Source organism: Myotis myotis, unplaced genomic scaffold (assembly GCF_014108235.1).
Source record: "Myotis myotis isolate mMyoMyo1 unplaced genomic scaffold, mMyoMyo1.p scaffold_m19_p_1, whole genome shotgun sequence".
Classification (NCBI taxonomy): Eukaryota; Metazoa; Chordata; class Mammalia; order Chiroptera; family Vespertilionidae; genus Myotis; species Myotis myotis.
Window position 1 is genome coordinate 117,810,199 of NW_023416313.1, and position 18,328 is coordinate 117,828,526.

Genomic DNA, 18,328 nt, shown 5'->3' on the forward strand with positions numbered 1-18,328 from the left:
GAGTGTTGGCCCACAGACTGAAGGGTCATGCATTTGGTCAAGGGCACGTACCTCAACTGCAGGCTTGATCCCTGACCTGGTCAAAGTATATGCGCAGGCAACCAATTGAGGTGTCCTAAGTATAGCCCAACCACAGTGATTAGAGCATTGGCCCTTGGACTGAAGGATCTTGGGTTCGATTCCAATCAAGGACACATACCTTGGTTGCAGGTTCAATCCCCAGTTGGGGTGAGTCCAGGAGACAACCAATCAATGTGTCTCTCACATTGATGTTTCTCTCTCTCTCTGCCTCTCCCCCTCCCTTCCACTCTTTCTAATAATCAATGGAAAAAATATCCTTGGGTGAAGAAAAACAACAAAAAAGACAGAAAATGTACCTAACCTGGTGAAAGAAAAAAATCACACATGTTCAGGAAGCAGAATCCCAATCAAGATGAACACAAGGAGACTCACACCAAGACACATCATAATTAAAATGGCAAACACTGAAGACAGAGAGAGAATTTTAAGGGCACCAAGAGAAAGAGTGGATATAAAGGCTGTGGTATATTTACACAATTGAATACTATGAGGCTGTAAAAAATGAGATCTTAACCTTTGAAATAGCATGGATGGACTTGGAGATTATTATGTTAAACAAAATAAACCAGTCACAGAGAGACAAATACCATATGATCACACTAATATTTCCAGTCTAATGAACAAAATAAACTGACAAAATAGAACCAGAGGCATGGATACATGGAACAGACTGACAAATGTCAGAAGGGAAGAGGGTGAGAGGGACTGGATAAAGGAAAGTGAAGGAATTAGCTAAAGAACATATATGTATAGCCCATGGACACAGATAATAGTGTGGCGAGGACTAAGGGAGGGGATGGGGCCTGGGTGGAGGTGGTAAAAGGGGGGAAATGGGGGACATCTACAATCGTGTCAACAACAAAATATTTAAATTAAAAAAAAAGAAGTGTGACATCACCAAGTGTTGGAGAGTGTAGGGAGCGGCTCTAGGGTCAAGCCTTGGGCTGACCTGTGGTAGGACCACAAACAAGTCCCAGCCTGGAAGGCAGATCTCTCCTAGCATAATTAAGCCTGACCTTAAAGGAGAAACTAAGATGGCGGCATAGATAAACACCGGAAATTGCTGCCTCCCACAACAATTGAAAAAATGTAACAAAAACACAAAACGGACATCATCCAGAACTACAGGAAGGCTGGCTGAGTGTAAATTCTACAACTAGAAGGAAAGAAAAGCACACTGAGAGCCAGAGGAGCTGCAGAAGTAAAGTGCAGAGGTACGGGGGCTCGCGCGTGCGGAAAGGGGCTGGCACCTGAGGACGCGGCTGTCTTTTTGAATCCGGAGGGAGTCACAAGCTCCCGACGGCTCTGAACTCCAGTTCCGGGAAGTCTCTGGGGACCCAGGACTCATACGGGGAGAAACTGGACTGTCTGGCAGCGGGTGAACTTGAGGGTGGCTTTCCCTCAGAGGTGCTTGCAGCCATTACCAGGACACTGAGACGTGTGACTCCTTAGGGCGGGGCTAAGGATCCGCCATAGCTGCTTGCTCCGCCATTTGATTCCTTGAGACCCCGCCCCCACCCAGACTGCGGCAGAGGCTTTTGCATATGAATGCCCCGGCCCTTTGCAACCTGATAATTACCTAACTGCAGCTGGGCCAGACAGACCCAGAACTTCCAAGAGAAGGCCCAAGACTCCACAGCGGCTTGCATTGCTTCACTGCTGAGCCTCATCAGGGCACCTCCAAACTCCAAAAAAGAAAGGGGAATCTGCAGTTCTCTCCATAGCTCCTGCTGGGTAGCCTCAGGCAGAGGCTAAATTAGCACCTCCTTAGATCCAAGAGCCACTGTACCCAGTGGTCAGAGGGGGACCATCCAGATCACAACTCCTCAGATCCATAAGGGACACACTCAGGGAGCAGACTCAGTGAGCACCAAAGCCCCACTGAAGCAAGTCTTGCCCCAGAAGGGTGTCTTCAGCACAGAAGTTCTCCCACTGCAGACACAGCTGATTCTCACTGCCAATTGGCCTGGAGGTCAATTCCTCCCAGTGATCCTACAACAACCAAGGCATAACTACAACAAGACTGTGCACAAAGCCCACAAGGGGGTGCACCAAGAGTGTCCACCTCAGGTAACTGGGGAGGCTGAGACACTGGGCCCTACAGGACACCTAGCACACAAAGCCACTCTATCAACACAGGGAAGGAGCCAAAATGTGGAGACAAAGAAACAGGTCACAAATGGCAGGAATGGAGGAAAGCAAACGACTGGATATAAAGTTCAAGGCCACGTTTATAAGGTTTTTCAAGAATTTTATGGAAACCGCTGATAAATTTAGTGAGTCCCTCAATAAGTATGGTGAGACCCTGGAGGACATGAAAAAGGACCAACTAGAAATTAAGCATACACTGACTGAAATAAAGAATAATTTACAGAGATCCAACAGCAGACAAGAGGATCCCAAGAATCAAGTCAAAGATTTGAAATACAAAGACACAAAAAATACCCAACCGAAAAAGAAAAAAGAAAAGAGATTCCAAAAATATGAAGATAGTGTAAGGAGCCTCTGGGACAACTTCAAGCGTACCAACATCAGAATTATAGGGGTACCAGAAAAAGAGAGAGGGCAAGATATTGAAAACATATTTGAAGAAATAATGACAGAAAACTTCCCCTACCTGGTGAAAGAAATAGACTTACAAGTCCAGGAAGCGCAGAGAACCCCAAACAAAAGGAATCCAAAGAGGACCACACCAAGACACATCAGAATTAAAATGCCAAGAGCAAAAGACAAAGAGAGAATCTTAAAAGTAGCAAGAGAAAGACAGTCAGTTACCTACAAGGGAGCACCCATACAACTGTCAGCTGATTTCTCAACAGAAACCATGCAGGCCAGAAGAGAGTGGCAAGAAATATTCAAAGTGATGAATAGCAAGAACCTGCAACCAAGATTACTTTATCCAGCAAAGCTATCATTCAGAATAGAAGGTCAGATAAAGAGCTTCACGGATAAGAAAAAGCTAAAGGAGTTCATCACCACCAAACCAGCATTATATGAAATGCTGAAAGGTATTCTTTAAGAAGAGGAAGAAGAAAAAGGAACTCTTACCATTTGCCACAGCATGGATGGAACTGGAGAGCGGATAAATACCACATGATCTCACTCATTTGTGGAATATAATTAACAACATAAACTGATGAACAAGGACTGATCCAGAGACGGAGAGGCATTGATTGGACTGTCGGGCCTTGGAGGGAAGGTAGGGGAGGGTGGGGGTAAGGGGGAAAGATCAACCAAAGGACTTACATGCAAGCATATAGGCCTAACCAATGGACACGGACAACGGGGGGGTGAGGGCATGAGCGGGGGGGGGGGGGGGTGGGGGGTAGAGGGTAACGTGGGGACAAGGACACATATGTAATATCTTAATCAATAAAAAATATATTAAAAAAAAAAAAAAAAAGCCTGACCTTGTAGTCCTCCCTAATTCCTTCCTAAGTAGCTAATGGGCTGTGGAAGGTGCAGATAGTGTTGCCAAAACAAGAACATTTGTATACATGTTAATCTACCCTTCTTTTAATCAGACTATAAAATAAAGCATCAGCTTGCAGGCTGGGTCTTTTGTGTCCTCACTCAGGCACGGGAGATTCACTGAGCCCCAGCTGTATTTATTTGTCTTTTCTTCAACCCTTCACTGCCCCTCCTCAGGTTCACCCTTGGCCGTGCTGGCGTGGCACAGGAGAGGATGTGGACCAATGGAAATTTTACACATGGCAGGTGGGTACAACCATTTAGGAAAACAATTTGACACTATTTTATGAAGTTGAACCTTCAAAGACCCAATTTTACTCCTAGGTATATACTCTAGAGCAGGGGTGGGGAATGTCTGGCCCGCAGGCTATATGAGGTGCACAAAATCATTTGGTCTAGCCCTGCCAAGGCATTAGGGATAAGTTAATAAAATGTTTGGCCCATGAATGATGTTATAAATATCCAAATGGCCCTTGGAAGAAACAAGGTTCCCTACCATTGCTCTAGAACATAACATTCTCAACAGGGGTGATACTACCCTCAAGGGGATAAAATAGTTTTGAGGAGAGTAGGGTACAGGCAAAAAAATCATACTCTTTTTTATGCATAAAGCACTGATATGCAGTCAGTACATCTGTGGTATTAGAATTTTATTAGAAGAGGACTAACTTGAGGGGAAGGATGATTTCTATGAAAGGCTCCTAAGTGAGGCAATAATGAAAAAACATTTGAGAAACCATGACCTAGAGATACACCTGCACACATGCACAAGAAGAAAAGTATAAAAGTATTCATAGCAGCACTATTCATAGCAAAAATCAGGAAACAATTCAAGGAGCCATTAGTAGTGATATATATGCACCAACGGATGACGAATTAAAAAGTAACAATCCTTCAGCTATCAATAAAAAAGAGTAAATCACAGCTACAAACCACAAGAGGAATTTCAGTAAAATAATGAGTGAAAAATTCAAGTCCCAGAAAACAACTGTAATAGTAAATCAACACCTCTAGAAATCTAGTTCCTCAGTACTCCCAAGTGAGGTCCTGGAACAAAGACTCCATAGACTCTTAGATGAATGTTTGTCACTCAGTGGGTCCTGAATTTAATTTAATAGGTCATAACTAACATTTTAAAAATATGAAATAGAAGAGAATAATCAAAATGACTGCTCACAGTAAGGGTAAAGCTTGTTTTGTTTTATAAATATGTATACACAGATACACACATCCCTACCCACAGATTCTAAAATCTAAATAATTCTGAAAACCTTAAATTTCTTTCATAAGTTTGGTGCAAAAATTCACAGGGCAGCCTGGCCAGTGTGGCTCAATGGTTGAGCATTGACATATGAGCCAGGAGGTCACAGTTCAATTCCCGATCAGGCACATGCCCATGTTGCGGTCCCCAGTAAGGGATGTGCAGGAGGCAGCCGACCAATGATTCTTATCCTTGATGTTTCTATCTCTCTCTCCCTCTCCCTTTCTCTCTGAAATCAATAATATATATATATATATATATATATATATATATATATATATATATATATTTTTTTTTTTTTTTTAATTCACAGGGCAGCCCTAACCAGTTTGGCTCAGTGGATAGAGCATCGGCCTGCAGACTGAAAGGTCCCAGGTTCGATTCCAGTCAAGGACATGTTCCTTTGTTGCAGGCATATTCCCAGTTGGAGGTGTGCTGGAGGCAGCTGATTGATGTTTCTCTCTCATTGATGTTTCTAACTCTCTATCCCTCCCCTCTCTGTAAAAATCAATAAAATATATATTTTTAAAAGTTAGCGAAAACTAATCTGAAATGCCCTAGGCTATTCATAGCCTTTATTCTTTTTCTTTTTTATTAAAATATATTTTTATTGATTTCAGAGAGGAAGGGAGAGGGAGAGAGAGATAGAAACATCAACGATGAGAGAGAACCATTGATCGGCTGCCTCCTGCACAACTGGGGATCAAGACCACAACCAGGGCATAAGCCCTTGACTGGAATTGAACCTGGGACCCTTCAGTCCGAAGTCCAACGGTCTATCCACTAAGGCAAACCAACTAGGGCAGCCTTTATTCTTTTACACTCCTTATAATACATTCCATTGCAGAAATATTAATGTTTGGTTATAGCATGGTATACATGTTATCTTCTTTTTTTAAAATGTATTTTTATTGATTTCAGAGATGAAGGGAGAGGGATAGAGAGATAGAAACATCAATAATGAGAGAGTCATTGATTGGCTGCCTCCTGCATACTCCCTACTGAGGATCAAGCCCACAACCGGGGCATGTGCCCTTGACCGGAATTGAACCTGGGACCCTTCAGTCCACAGGCCGATGCTCTATCCACTGAGACAAACCAGCTAGGGCCATATTATCTTTTAAAGTTCAAGATATTACAAAAGCCTTCTGGACAGAAGAGTTTGTGATAAGTGATTAAGAACCTTATCTATGTATGTAACTCTACATATTTGTGCACTAAGTCATAATGTAAAACATATTTCTGGCCCTGGCAGGTGGCTCAGTTGCTTAGAACGTTGACCCATATACCTAAAGGTTGTGGGTTGATTCCTGTTCAAGGCATACACCTAGAATGTGGGTGTAATCTCTGGTCAGGGCAAGTACAAAGGGAGGCAATCGATAGATATTTCTCTCTCTCTCTCTCTCTCTCTCTCTCTCTCTCTCTCTCTCTCTCTCAAATTAATAAAAACATATCCTCGAGTGAGGATTAAAAAAAATTGTAATTAAAAAAACCCCCACACATATTTCTGACTAGGTTGAGTTAAAGTCTGAAAGTCACTGGCTAATGACAGTTTTCATGGACACTGGCCACTTCATTCATTCTTATTCTACAAAACTCCAGGAAAGAGACATGCCACACCTTTATGATTCAGAATGTTCTTGTGCATTTCTTATTTAAATTCTTCCCATTTTACTTTTAAGACCATTTCTTGTTCTGAGGAAGCAGTAATCAGCCATCTTTTATAGGTGGCCTTTAAATGGAACACAATGTCTAAAATTTACATCATTCCTAAATTCAAAGAATAGAAAAAAAAGTATCCTAACCTTTAAAGGAGTTAAAAGGGTCCTGTCACAGCCTTACCTTCAGCAGGTTTAGGACTTTCTTGCCAAGATCCAGCTCAAAGTTGGTATAATTAGAACCACACATGTCATAGATAAACACCAGTCCATTTCTCTGAGTTTCAAAGCTGTAAAGCAACCATTGAACAAAAACATTTAAGTAATCAGATGAATGAGGCAGATTGAAAGCCTGGGGCAAAAACAAAAGCATGGGACACATTTGGGACCAAAATAACCACCTCCCTGAACACTAGCCTTACAAAAAGATGATTTACCTTTGGTATCTGCTATGCTTATTGTGATAGTGTGATTTGTAATAAGAACTATATATTTGGTCTTTGACCCTGCTCCTGGCATTATTCTGAAAACTTGGAATTTCCTAAGTGAAGAGCTCAATAAAGGTGTCTGTTGTCATTGAGGTGACTGCTGGAATGTCACTAAGTTACTAAGGATGGGTGCTGGTTGCCAGGGAAACCAAACACTTTCAGCTCCATCCCCACCTGGGAAGGAAGTGTGAGGGAGGGGCTAGAGACTAAGTTCAATCACTAATGGATAATGATTTATTCTGTCACACCTAAGTAATGAGGCCTCCATAAAAATTCAGAAGGATGGGGTTCAAAGAGCTTCCAAGTTGATGAACATGTTGAGGTATTGGGAGAATGGCTCTCTCAGAGAGGGTATGGAAACTCCGTGCTCCTTCCTCATATCTTGCTCTATGCATCCCTTCCATCTGGCTGTTCCTGGTTTATATCCTTTTATCATAAATCGGTAATCTAGTAAGTAAAATATTGCTCTGAGTTCTGTGAGCCATTCTAGCAAATTCATCAAATTCAAGGAATGGGTGGTTGAAACCTCTGATCTACACAGCCTATTGGTCAGGAGCAGAGGTGACAACCTGGACTTGCCATTGGTATCTGAAGGGGGTAGAAGGAGACAGTGTTTAGGACTGAAAATCCTTAACCTGTGGGACCTGAGGCTATCTCCAGGTAGACAGTGTCAGAACTGAGGTGAATTGTGGGCCCCTGAGCTGGTGTGAAAGAACTGCTTGATAGTGTTGGGAAAAGCCTCACATGTTAGAATTGGGATTGGAATCATACTTACTGATGCATATTTGTCCAGATTTATCAAGTACAAATCTCCTAAGTTGAGAATGTTCCAGAGTATCTAGGTTATTGAAATTTGAACTGTTTTCTTGTATGTATCTGAATCTGCCTATCCAAATTCTATAACATTCCATGTTCAGCTCAAAAGTTTCCTCTTCCATGAAGATCTGTCTCCCTGATAACTATAATCAAATGTACTGCCTGCCATACTTCTCCTTCTTGAAGCCCCACAAATCTTCCTGTGGATCTTTATTACAGCTCTTAAAATATACCAACTTTGTATAGTTATCTGATTCTCTCCTACAGTGGAAATGGGTTTTGTTCACTCATTATCCCCAACAGTCCCTAGCACAGTCCTTGCAACACAGGCCCATAATGATTGGTTGCTGAATTGTAATCCAATGGACTGGAAGCTATCACGAACAAACTTTAAGCTTAATGACTGTGAATTTGTATCTTTTGTCTTGTAGGAAGAGAACCCACAAATAGTCTTTGGAAAACATCCTCAAAAGTAAATTGGCCCAAGCCAGTTTGGCTCAGTGGATAGAGCATCAGTCTGTGGACTGAAGGGTCCCGGGTTTGATTTCCTGCCAAGGGTACATACCTTGGTTGCAGGTCAGGGCACGTGCAAGGAGGCAACCAATCAATGTGTCTCTCTCACATCGATGTTTCTCTCTCTCTGTCTCTCCCTGTCCCTTCCACTCTCTCTAAAAATCAATGGAATCTACCTCTGTAATTTACTCAAGAAATATTTTCTTACATAAAAAAAGGTAAAATGAAAGGTGGTGAGCCTATTCCAAGATTGAAGTTGGGAACACATGAAGATACGAAAAGTATTCCTCAGTGCAACCTTAATGGCTAAGTACTTTCCAAAGTTGCCTCTTCTACCAAGCCAGATCCTTACTTGTTTTAGTCTATACACAGAATAAATTATTACTTGACTGGACTATTCACAGGTAATTGCAAGAGTTTTCACATTTATTTAAAATTGAGAAAAATTTTTGGCTCAAAACACAATCCTGAAATCAGGGTCTCATGTTATTTTGTACACTAATTTTTTGTATGACCTCCTGGAAGCCTCTATACCTTTATCCTTTCAATAAAATCTAAGACAGAAGCACCAATTCACAAAGTAGTATTTTAAAAATATCTAATTGTGAGGTACACCCAAGATTCTCTAGCAGCACCTTCAAATGACCCCTAATATGCTAAATCTTGACTCTTTTTATGACCCCAGAGAGATTATGATTCATCAAGAGCAAAGATGCTATTAATCGAATGGCACCATTACTATCCAGGTCTAGAGACTTCTCATTTCTTCACAAACTCATCAAAGACCAAATTCAAAGAATTATAGAATTTCCCCTCACAGCTCCAGCTTGAGGTAGGAGACTGAAACAGAGAGAAGACAGTGCCAGAAGAAATAGAATTTAATTTTTTAAAAGTATTTTTTTATTGATTTCAGAGAGGAAAGGAGAGGGAGAGAGAGAGATAGAAACATCAATGATGAGAGAGAATCATTGATTGGCTGCTTCCTGCACGCCCCCCCCTCCCCCCAAAGGGGATCGAGCCTGCAACCTGGACATGTGCCCTTGACTAGAATCGAACCCAAGACCCTTCAGTTCACAGGCCAAATCTCTAGCCACCGAGCCAAACTGGCTAGGGCAATTTTTTTTTTTTTAAATCCTTACCCGAGGATATTTTTTCCATTGATTTTTAGAGAGAGTGGAAGAGAGAGGGAAAGACAGACAGAAATATCGATAGAGCATTGGCCAGGGCCCAGGCCAGGGAGGAGCATGCAACCAAGGTACATGCCCTTGACCGGAATCCAACCTGGTACCCTTTGGTCCCCAGGCTGGCATGGACCAAAGGGCACTGAGTCAAACTGGCTAGGGCTAGAATTTAATTTTTAAAAAGCAATCTTACAAAATGATGCAGGTTCTATATTTCCAAAAACTGTTCATCCTCTGAAGGCACATGAAATAAATAAAAATGGGATAGGATTTTCACTTTTCTGGGTATAGAATATGAAGTTTACAATAATAGCTAATTCCCTACTAAGAATAATTGCTTCCCTCCTGAATTTGATTCCTGAGCTGGATGCTACTGGGAACACCAAGAAGTTTAAAACACAGTCCTTCACATGCTTCAAAAAAATCGAGGGGAGGGGTGGATGAGGAACTATCAATGAAACAAGATTGGTTACAGATCACTTTGATGATGGGCATGTGGAAATTCATGGTAGCATTTCTTCTCCACCTAGGGAGATTTGGGAATTTTCCCTTATGTAATGTTAAAAAAAGAAGGTACTCTACCCTTATGAAGCTTACAATCTAGTAATAGATTTTTTAAAAAAAATAATATAAAATAAATAACATCATAAAGCCATGTACAATTAAACACAAAATGATCAGTATTAGTAACAACTGCTATTAAAGTCAGAATAAAAAGAATTTTATTTGTGACAGGTTGGAGTGGTGACAGGGCCAGTCATAGAGGTTAGACCTTAAAAAAGGGCATTAGATAATAAAGAGGAGAGCTTTCCTCCTCTTCCATCCTGGTTCAAGGTAACATGGGAAAACAAGAATTTCTTCTCACTATTGAGAAGATTTTCCTTGGAAAAAGACATTTATGCACCTTCTGGATAATGAGGGGGTCACTAGGGTTTTTAAGAAAGAAATGGACATCATGAAAAATGTTATGATTTTACCTTTATGGTGCTCCTGTGGGATCAAATACTCACACTGGAAAGAGCAAGCTTTGGTTACTGCCATGCCTATATGAGAGCTTTGACTCTCTAAGCTGCCCAAGGAGGAAGGCCAATACTGAATTTTCTGGTAAAGGGGTCTTTCATTCATTTCCCTGAGTTAAAGTAGAATTTCAAAGGAACCTATATTCTGGAAATCATGCCTGAAGACCAATCACCAAAAAGAACTGAGACATTCCACACTTCTAATTGTGCAGTACTGGGCCCCTGAGACCACTGATCCTCTCTCCTTAGTAACTTCTCCTTTTCAGAACAATGTTGTGTGTAGTTTAGATCTATCTCCTGCTAAGCATCAAAAGCAGAAGCTAAATACTATGAAAATAATATTAACAAGGCAGTAACAAGTAAACTAGACAGAGAGCTTCAACTGAGACAATCCTTTGGCTATTCCCATCCCTTAAATCCACAGTATGACTAAAGCTGTGCAGAGCTCTGTTACTGTATCAGGTATCAGTCCTAAATATATCACTCCTAACCCAGAGGACCAGCCCATAACATCCAGAGCAGTAACAAGCTGTAAAGGCAAGCACGAAGGTAAAAAGTACAGCAGAAAAACAACACAGCAGGGTACAAATGCTCTAGCCAAGAGGAAAAAATACAGGATCTTAGAACTGCTTGGACCAATATGTGATGACTGTAAAAGAGTCATATAACTTCTTGGGACTTCAGTTTCCTTTTCCAAAGAATATTAATAATATTATTTACCTTAGAGGGGGAGAGATATAACCTGAACTGGTTTTTTTTGTTTATGTGCCTATTGATAAACAAGATTTTACTTAACTTTATACTTTTGGACTCTTCACTCCTGATTGTCAAAATCCTCTGAGTTAAATACCATTTTTCCTATTTTACAAAGATACTGAGGCCCCAGAGGGTTTTTAAAAGTCAACAATCAGGAACGAGTAAACAAAAAGAACCAACACAGGCCCTGACCAGGTAGCCCAGTTGGTTAGAGTGTTAACCTGCAGGTTCAGGGCATATACAAGAAGCAACCAGTGAATTGTAAGTGGAACAACAAATTGATGTTTCTTTCTCTCTCTCTAAAATCAATCAATAAATATTGCCCTGGCTGGTGTTTCCCAATGGTTAGAGGGTCAGCCTGGAACTGAAGGGTCGTGGGATCAATTCCAGTCAAGGGCACATACCTGGTTGCAGATTCCCCACCCTGCTTGGGACTGATGGGGGAGGCAACCAATTGATGTGGCTCTCTCAAAGTAATGTTTCTCTCTCTTTTTCCTCTCTCCCTCTTCCCCTCCCTCCCACTCTCTCTAAAATCAATGGAAAAAATATTCTCTGAGAATTAATCAAAAAAGGGGGGGCGGGGGTGGGGAAGGGCCCAGGATGGTGCCTCAAGTGGTTGAGCATTGACCTATGAATCAGGAGTTCACAGTTCGATTCCAGGTCAGGGCACATGCCCGGGTTGTGGGCAGCTGATCATGATTCTCTGTCATCATTAATGTTTCTGTCTCTCACTCTCTTTCCCTTTCTCTCTGAAATCAATTCAAAAAAAAATTTTTTTTAAAGGGACAGCAGAGGCTGGTCTGGGAGGTTCAGGGAGGTGGCCCAGCAGCACAAGAAGAAAAGGAGCCCCAGTAGGGGGGAGGAGGTTGTCATCCGACACACAAGCAGGGAGACTTTGGACGCACTGCCCAGACTCTGACAGTACACAACACCACTGCAGCCAAATTATCCTTCAACCATCAAGTAAAATAAAGATGTTTTCAAAAAAAAATAAATAAATAAAAGAAATATTTTTAAATTGCTATTTGCTTTCTCAGTTTCTGTTATTCTGAAAAGAGATAGCAGGTAAAGATACAGAAAACCCACCAGCTTGATAGTATCTGGAAACATGCCAAGCCTTGAAGGACATGGGACATTTTCCATACGTAGCACTCACTGCTCAGGACATATCCGAGAAACATATGGAAGGCACTGCTAAGTTTTATCAAATCAAGAACTGTCACTTTCCCATCTGAATGTTGACCACCTAAAAGATAATCTCACCTATCCACAGCTCTGTCTAACAAGTAAAACAGAGCCTGAAGTACCACATGTTGCACTGACTTGTGGGGATGATGCAATCTGGCAGTGAAGAGGGCAATGGAGGCTCCTGTTGGGTCCCGAACATCCTAGAGCAAATAAAACAAAAGACATTAGAAATCAAACAGAAAATCCCAATAACCTCTAAGGATTATTATATCCTGGACACAGCTTTCCAATATGAAGATAACAGATACTGGCAATACTTCTCTCACTTGCATCAATTGCTTCAGAAAGGGAAGGGAAGAAAGTTTATGTCATCCCATGAATGATTCTCAGAAACTATAACTAAACAAACTATATTTCAGTGATAGGGAAAAAACACATTATCTAAAATCTTCAATTGCAGAAATTAAAATATGGTATACACTGGCTGATTAGCTAATTTCCCAGGCAGAATGCCAAAAGAAACAAACAGCAGAGGAAAACTTATAAAATCCACCCATTGTATACTTACCTGCAAGGCTATGATTCTAATTGAAACTTGCATTCAATAACATAGGACGGGCCTCTGACACATTATATACCCATTCCAAAGGCCTTGACTGTTATGGGCCAATGAAAAAAATTTTCTAAATCTACAGTACAACTGATTCTCAATAATTTCAATTATTACTAGAATAATTTTATGCCAAATTGCACTGCTGCTTTACATCTGCTCCTGACTGTGGAAACTCTCTAGATTCGGCATAAGGTATGCAGCAACAAACCAAAGAGGACAACAGCTACAAAAAGAAATAATGAGACATTACAAGAGGGGTCCATGAAGACTCACTAAGATGGTGAATTTTCCACTAAGAATCTCAGAACGGAGAGGTTCTTCATGAGGTTTCAGATTCACAATGCCTTCCTTCCTTCGTGTTTCCTAAAAATAAAGCACACAAGATAAATTAATATAAAAATACTATGCACCCTAGCCAGTGTGGCTCAGTTGGGTTGTGTGTCATCCCATGCACCAAAAGGTTCCCGGTAGGGGTCGTGCAGGAGGCAGTCTATCAATGTTTCACTCTCACATCAATGTTTCTCTCTCCAGCTCCCTTCTACTCTCTCTCTAAAAAAAATTGAAAAAATGAAAATCAATAAAAAATATTTTAAAATAATAAATTTTTAATATATATATATATATATATATATATATATATATATATATATATTTTAAAGAGATTAAAAATGGCAGCAGAGTAAATGAATGCTGCATGGACACACTCCCAGGAATTACAACTAAAATACAAAAAAACTTCCAGAATAATCAATGGAAGACAAGGGTTGCTGTCTGCCAGGAATAGACAGCTAGAAATGCAGGCAACCTCTTAAAAGGCCAAAGCACAGCCCTAACCGGTTTGGCTCAGTGGATAGAGCATCAGCATGTGGATTGAAGGGTCCCAGATTCGATTCCGGTCAAGGGCATGTACCTTGGTTGCGGGCACATCCCCAGTAGGGGGTGTGCAGGAGGTAGCTGATCGATGTTTCTCTCTCATCGATGTTCCTAACTCTCTATCTCTCTCCCTTCCTCTCTGTAAAAAAATCAATAAAATATATATTTTTTTAAAAAAGGGGGCCAAATCATAAAATTTAGTATGTAGCCACTCACCTTGTGCTCTGGCAGAGGGAGGGCAGAGTGCACTGGAGCTGTGTGGGCAGAAGCCAGGATTGGGGGCTCTGGAGTTAGAGCTCAGAAGTCAGACACCCTGGTTTCCTGTGCTGAGTCATCTTTCTCACACAGACATTTGCTATACAGGAGGCTTTGCCTGGGGGGAAGAAAGCTGACCCACCATATTGGGAAACACCTTGCCCCAAGGTGCAAAGTTCTGAGGTTCAATAGGAGACAGAGTATGAGAGTTAGTCTCCAGGCAGAAGCAATTGCCCCAACCTGTTGAAAAACTCTTGCCACATCTGTAAATGATTACTTAAGGACTATTCAAGATAGAATCCTATCAGTCTGTAGGAATTGGAGGTCTCTGGAGGAGTTGAGTCTTTGCCTGATCTAATTAATCAGAAACAGCATTTGACACTATCCTGCACTAGAAGTTAGTGTAGCAGACCTACCTAATACATAGTAATAAACCCAAACAGGCAGCCGAAATGAGGATACAAAGAAACAACCCCCAAATGAAAGAACAAGAGAATTTTCCAGACAAAGATATAAATGAAATGGAGGAAAAAAAAAAATTATCTGATATAGAGTTCAGTATAATGATGTTAAACATGCTCAACAGCATGAGAAAACATGTAGTAACTATAAAGATGGAAATAAAGAGTGACATGGCAAAAATAAACGACATATTAGAAGGAATACACAGCAGATTAGGGGAAGCGGAGGATCAAATCAGTGAATTAGAAGACAGAGTTGAAAAAATCATTCAATCAGAGAACAAAAAACACCCCACAAAAAACAGGAGGACAGCTTAAGAGATCTGTGGGACAACATGAAATATAACAATATTTAAATAGTAGCTGTGCCAAGACAGAAAGGGAGAAAGAGATAAAGAACATGTTTGAAAAATAATGGCAAAAGGAAAAAGTCACAGAAATTCAGGAGTCAGAGATAGTCTCAAGGAAGAAGAACTGAAACAGTTCCATGGCCAGACACATCCTAATTAAAATGCAAAAAATTAAAGGCAAAGAGAGAATCTTCAAGGCAGCAAGAGAAAAGCAAACTGTTACCTATAAAGGAGCTCCCATAAGGCTGACACCTGATGTCTCATTAGACACTCTATAGGCTAGAAGGGAATGGCATAAAGTACTCAAGGTAATGGAAAGCAAGTACAGTGGGGCCTTGACTTACAAGTTTAATTCGTTCTGTGACGGAGCTTGTAACTCAAATTACTCGTATGTCAAATCAAAAAGTGAACAAGTGAGACACGTCATGCTGGGCATTCACTGTGATGTTCACTGCGCCAACTAGCAGTGGGGTATCTGAAGCTGGCTCGTAACCCGAATTTTAGCTCGCAACTCAAAGCAAAAAATCGGCCGAGAGACGGCTCGTATCTTGAAAAACTCGTTAGTCGGGACACATGTAAGTCAAGGCCCCACTGTATCTGAAACCAAGATTACTATATTCAACAAGACTATCAGTCAAAGTGGATAGTGAGATAAAGAGCTTCCCAAACAAATAAAGGTTAAAGGAGTACATCACAACCAAGCCAGCATTACAAAAAATACAAAAGAGACTGCTGTAATGAGGAAAAGAAATAGAGGGAGAAATCTAGGCATACAGAATTAAAATGGCAATAAATAAGAACCTATTAATAATAACCTTAAATTTAAATATATTAAATGCTCCAAACGAAATAGGGTAGCTGAATGGTTACAAAAACATGACCCAAATACAGACAGTCCTCAGGTTATGTTGGACTCGACGCAGGTCGTTTCGTGGTTACATCGCCATCTCCCATCTATTTATTAAGAAAAAGTTCTGTCATTTCGATGTATGTACATAGGTGCTTTATGTTTTTTATCATTTATTTACCACAAGTAAAGGTCAGGAATTGATATCTTTCTTTTAAATTTTTTTTTTTTACTGTTTCACTTCATTACTACTGTGTATGTGCTCCACGTGAGTGACGCAGGTGCTTATGTAGGTGGGTTCCAACTTGCGGCGAAAACCACATTAAGTTACGCTGTAGGAACCAATCTCCGACGTAACCCGAGGACCTAATGCAGTGGTTCTCAACCTTCTGGCCCTTTAAATACAGTTCCTCATGTTGTGACCCAACCATAAAATTATTTTCGTTGCTACTTCATAACTGTAATGTTGCTACTGTTATGAATCATAATGTAAATATCTGATTTCCAGATGGCCTTAGGCAACCCCTGTGAAAGGGTCGTTCGACCACCAAAGGGGTCCCGACCAACAGGTTGAGAACCGCTGACGAATGTATATGCTATCTACAAGAGACCCACCTTAGGACAAGACACACACAGGATGAGAGTGAAGGGATGGAAAAAATGTTTCCATGCAAATGGAAAAGAAATAAAAGCTGGAGTAGCAATACTCGTATCTGACAAAATAGACTTCGAAATGAAGGCCACCACAAGAGACAACAAAGGTCACTACATAATACTAAAAGGATCAATACAACAAGAGGATATAATCCTGGTAAACAAATATGCTCCCAAATATAGGAGCACCTAAATATGTATATATATATAAACTTCTAGAGGACTTTAAGGGAGAGATCAACAACAATACAGTCATAGTAGGGGATTTTAACGCCCTGTTGACTTCACTGGATATATCTTCCACACAAAAAATTAACAAGGAAATAGTGACTCTAAAGAACACACTGGATCAGATGGAGTTAACTGACATTTATAGAACATTTCACCCCAAAGCTGCAGTATATACATTCTTCTCAACTGCACATGGATCACTCACAAAGATAGACCATATGTTAGGACACATAACAAGTCTTTACAAGTTTAAGAAGATTCAAATCATATCAAGCATCTTATCCGATCACAGTGGAATGAAATTAGAAATCAACTACAGTCAAAACACCCCAAAACATTCAAACACATGGAGGCTAAATAGCATATCATTAAACGAGATCAATAAGAAAATCAAAACATTCCTGGAAACAAATGAAAATGAACACACAACAACCCCAAATCTCTGGGACACAGAAAAAGCAGTCCTGAGAGGGAAGTTCATAGCACTATAGGCCTACTTCAAAAAACAAGATAAACATAAACTATTTAACCCTAAAACTAAAAGAACTAGAAAGAGAACAAGAAAAGCCTAGAGTAAGCAGAAGGAAGGAAATAATTAAGATTAGAGCAGAAATAGATAACAAAAATTAAAAATCAACACAAAAAAATCAATGAAACCAAGAACTGGTTCTTTGAAAGGATAAACAAAATTGATGAACTGAGCCAGACTCATCAAGAAACAAAGAGAGAGGACCTAAATAAATGAAATCTGAAAGAGAGTGAAGTAACCACTGAGACCACAGAAATACAAAGGATTTTAAGCAAATACTATGAACAATTATATGCCAACAAGCTGGACAATGTGGATGAAATGGACAAATTCCTGGAAAACTACAATCTCCCAAAACTTGGTTAGGAATAATCAGAAAACCTGAATAGACCAATAACAACTGATGAAATAGAAGCAGTAATCAAAAAAACAAAAACCCAAATCTGGATGGCTTCACAGGGGAGTTTTACCAAACATTCAAAGGAGAACTAACACCTATATTACTCAAACTATTCCAAAAAGTCCAAAAGGAAGGAACACTTCCAAGTTCTTTTTATGAGGACAGCATTACCCTAATTCCAAAACCAGATAAAGACACTATAAAGAAAGAGAATTACAGGCCAATATTCCTGATGAACATAGATGCTAAAATCCTCATTAAAATATTAGCAAATCAAATCCAGCAATATATTAAAAAGATCATACACCACGACCAAGTGGGATTTATTCCAGGGATGCAAGGCTGGTACAATATTCACAAATCAATAAACATGATACATCACATAAACAAATTGAAAGACAAAAATCACATTATCATATCAACAAACAAAGAAAAAGCATTAGACAAAATCCAACACCCATTTTTGATAAAAACTCTCAGCAAAATGGGAATACCAGGAGTATCTCAACATGATAAAGGCCATATATGACAAACCTACAGCCAACATCATACTCAAAGGGCAAAAACTAAAACCATTTCCCCTAAGAACAGAAACAAGACAGGGATGTTCGCTTTCACCACTCTTATTCTGCATAGTACTGGAAGTCCTAGCCACAGGGATCAGATAAGAAGAAGAAATAAAA

At 40.2% G+C, this 18,328-nt stretch overlaps 1 protein-coding gene across 3 annotated transcripts in view; it reads right to left on the reverse strand.

Moving 5' to 3' along the window:
- Positions 1-18,328, reverse strand: part of PTPN9 (protein tyrosine phosphatase non-receptor type 9) — a 191,501-nt gene that overhangs the window by 71,466 nt on the left and 101,707 nt on the right. For all 3 annotated transcript variants that reach the window (XM_036349572.1, XM_036349563.1, XM_036349553.1), the window contains exons 3-5: positions 13,319-13,408; positions 12,508-12,632; positions 6,656-6,761 (exon numbers count right to left, since the gene is read on the reverse strand). In XM_036349572.1, coding sequence (XP_036205465.1) covers positions 6,656-6,761; positions 12,508-12,632; positions 13,319-13,408 — 321 coding nt within the window. The remainder of the gene's footprint in view (positions 1-6,655; positions 6,762-12,507; positions 12,633-13,318; positions 13,409-18,328) is intronic.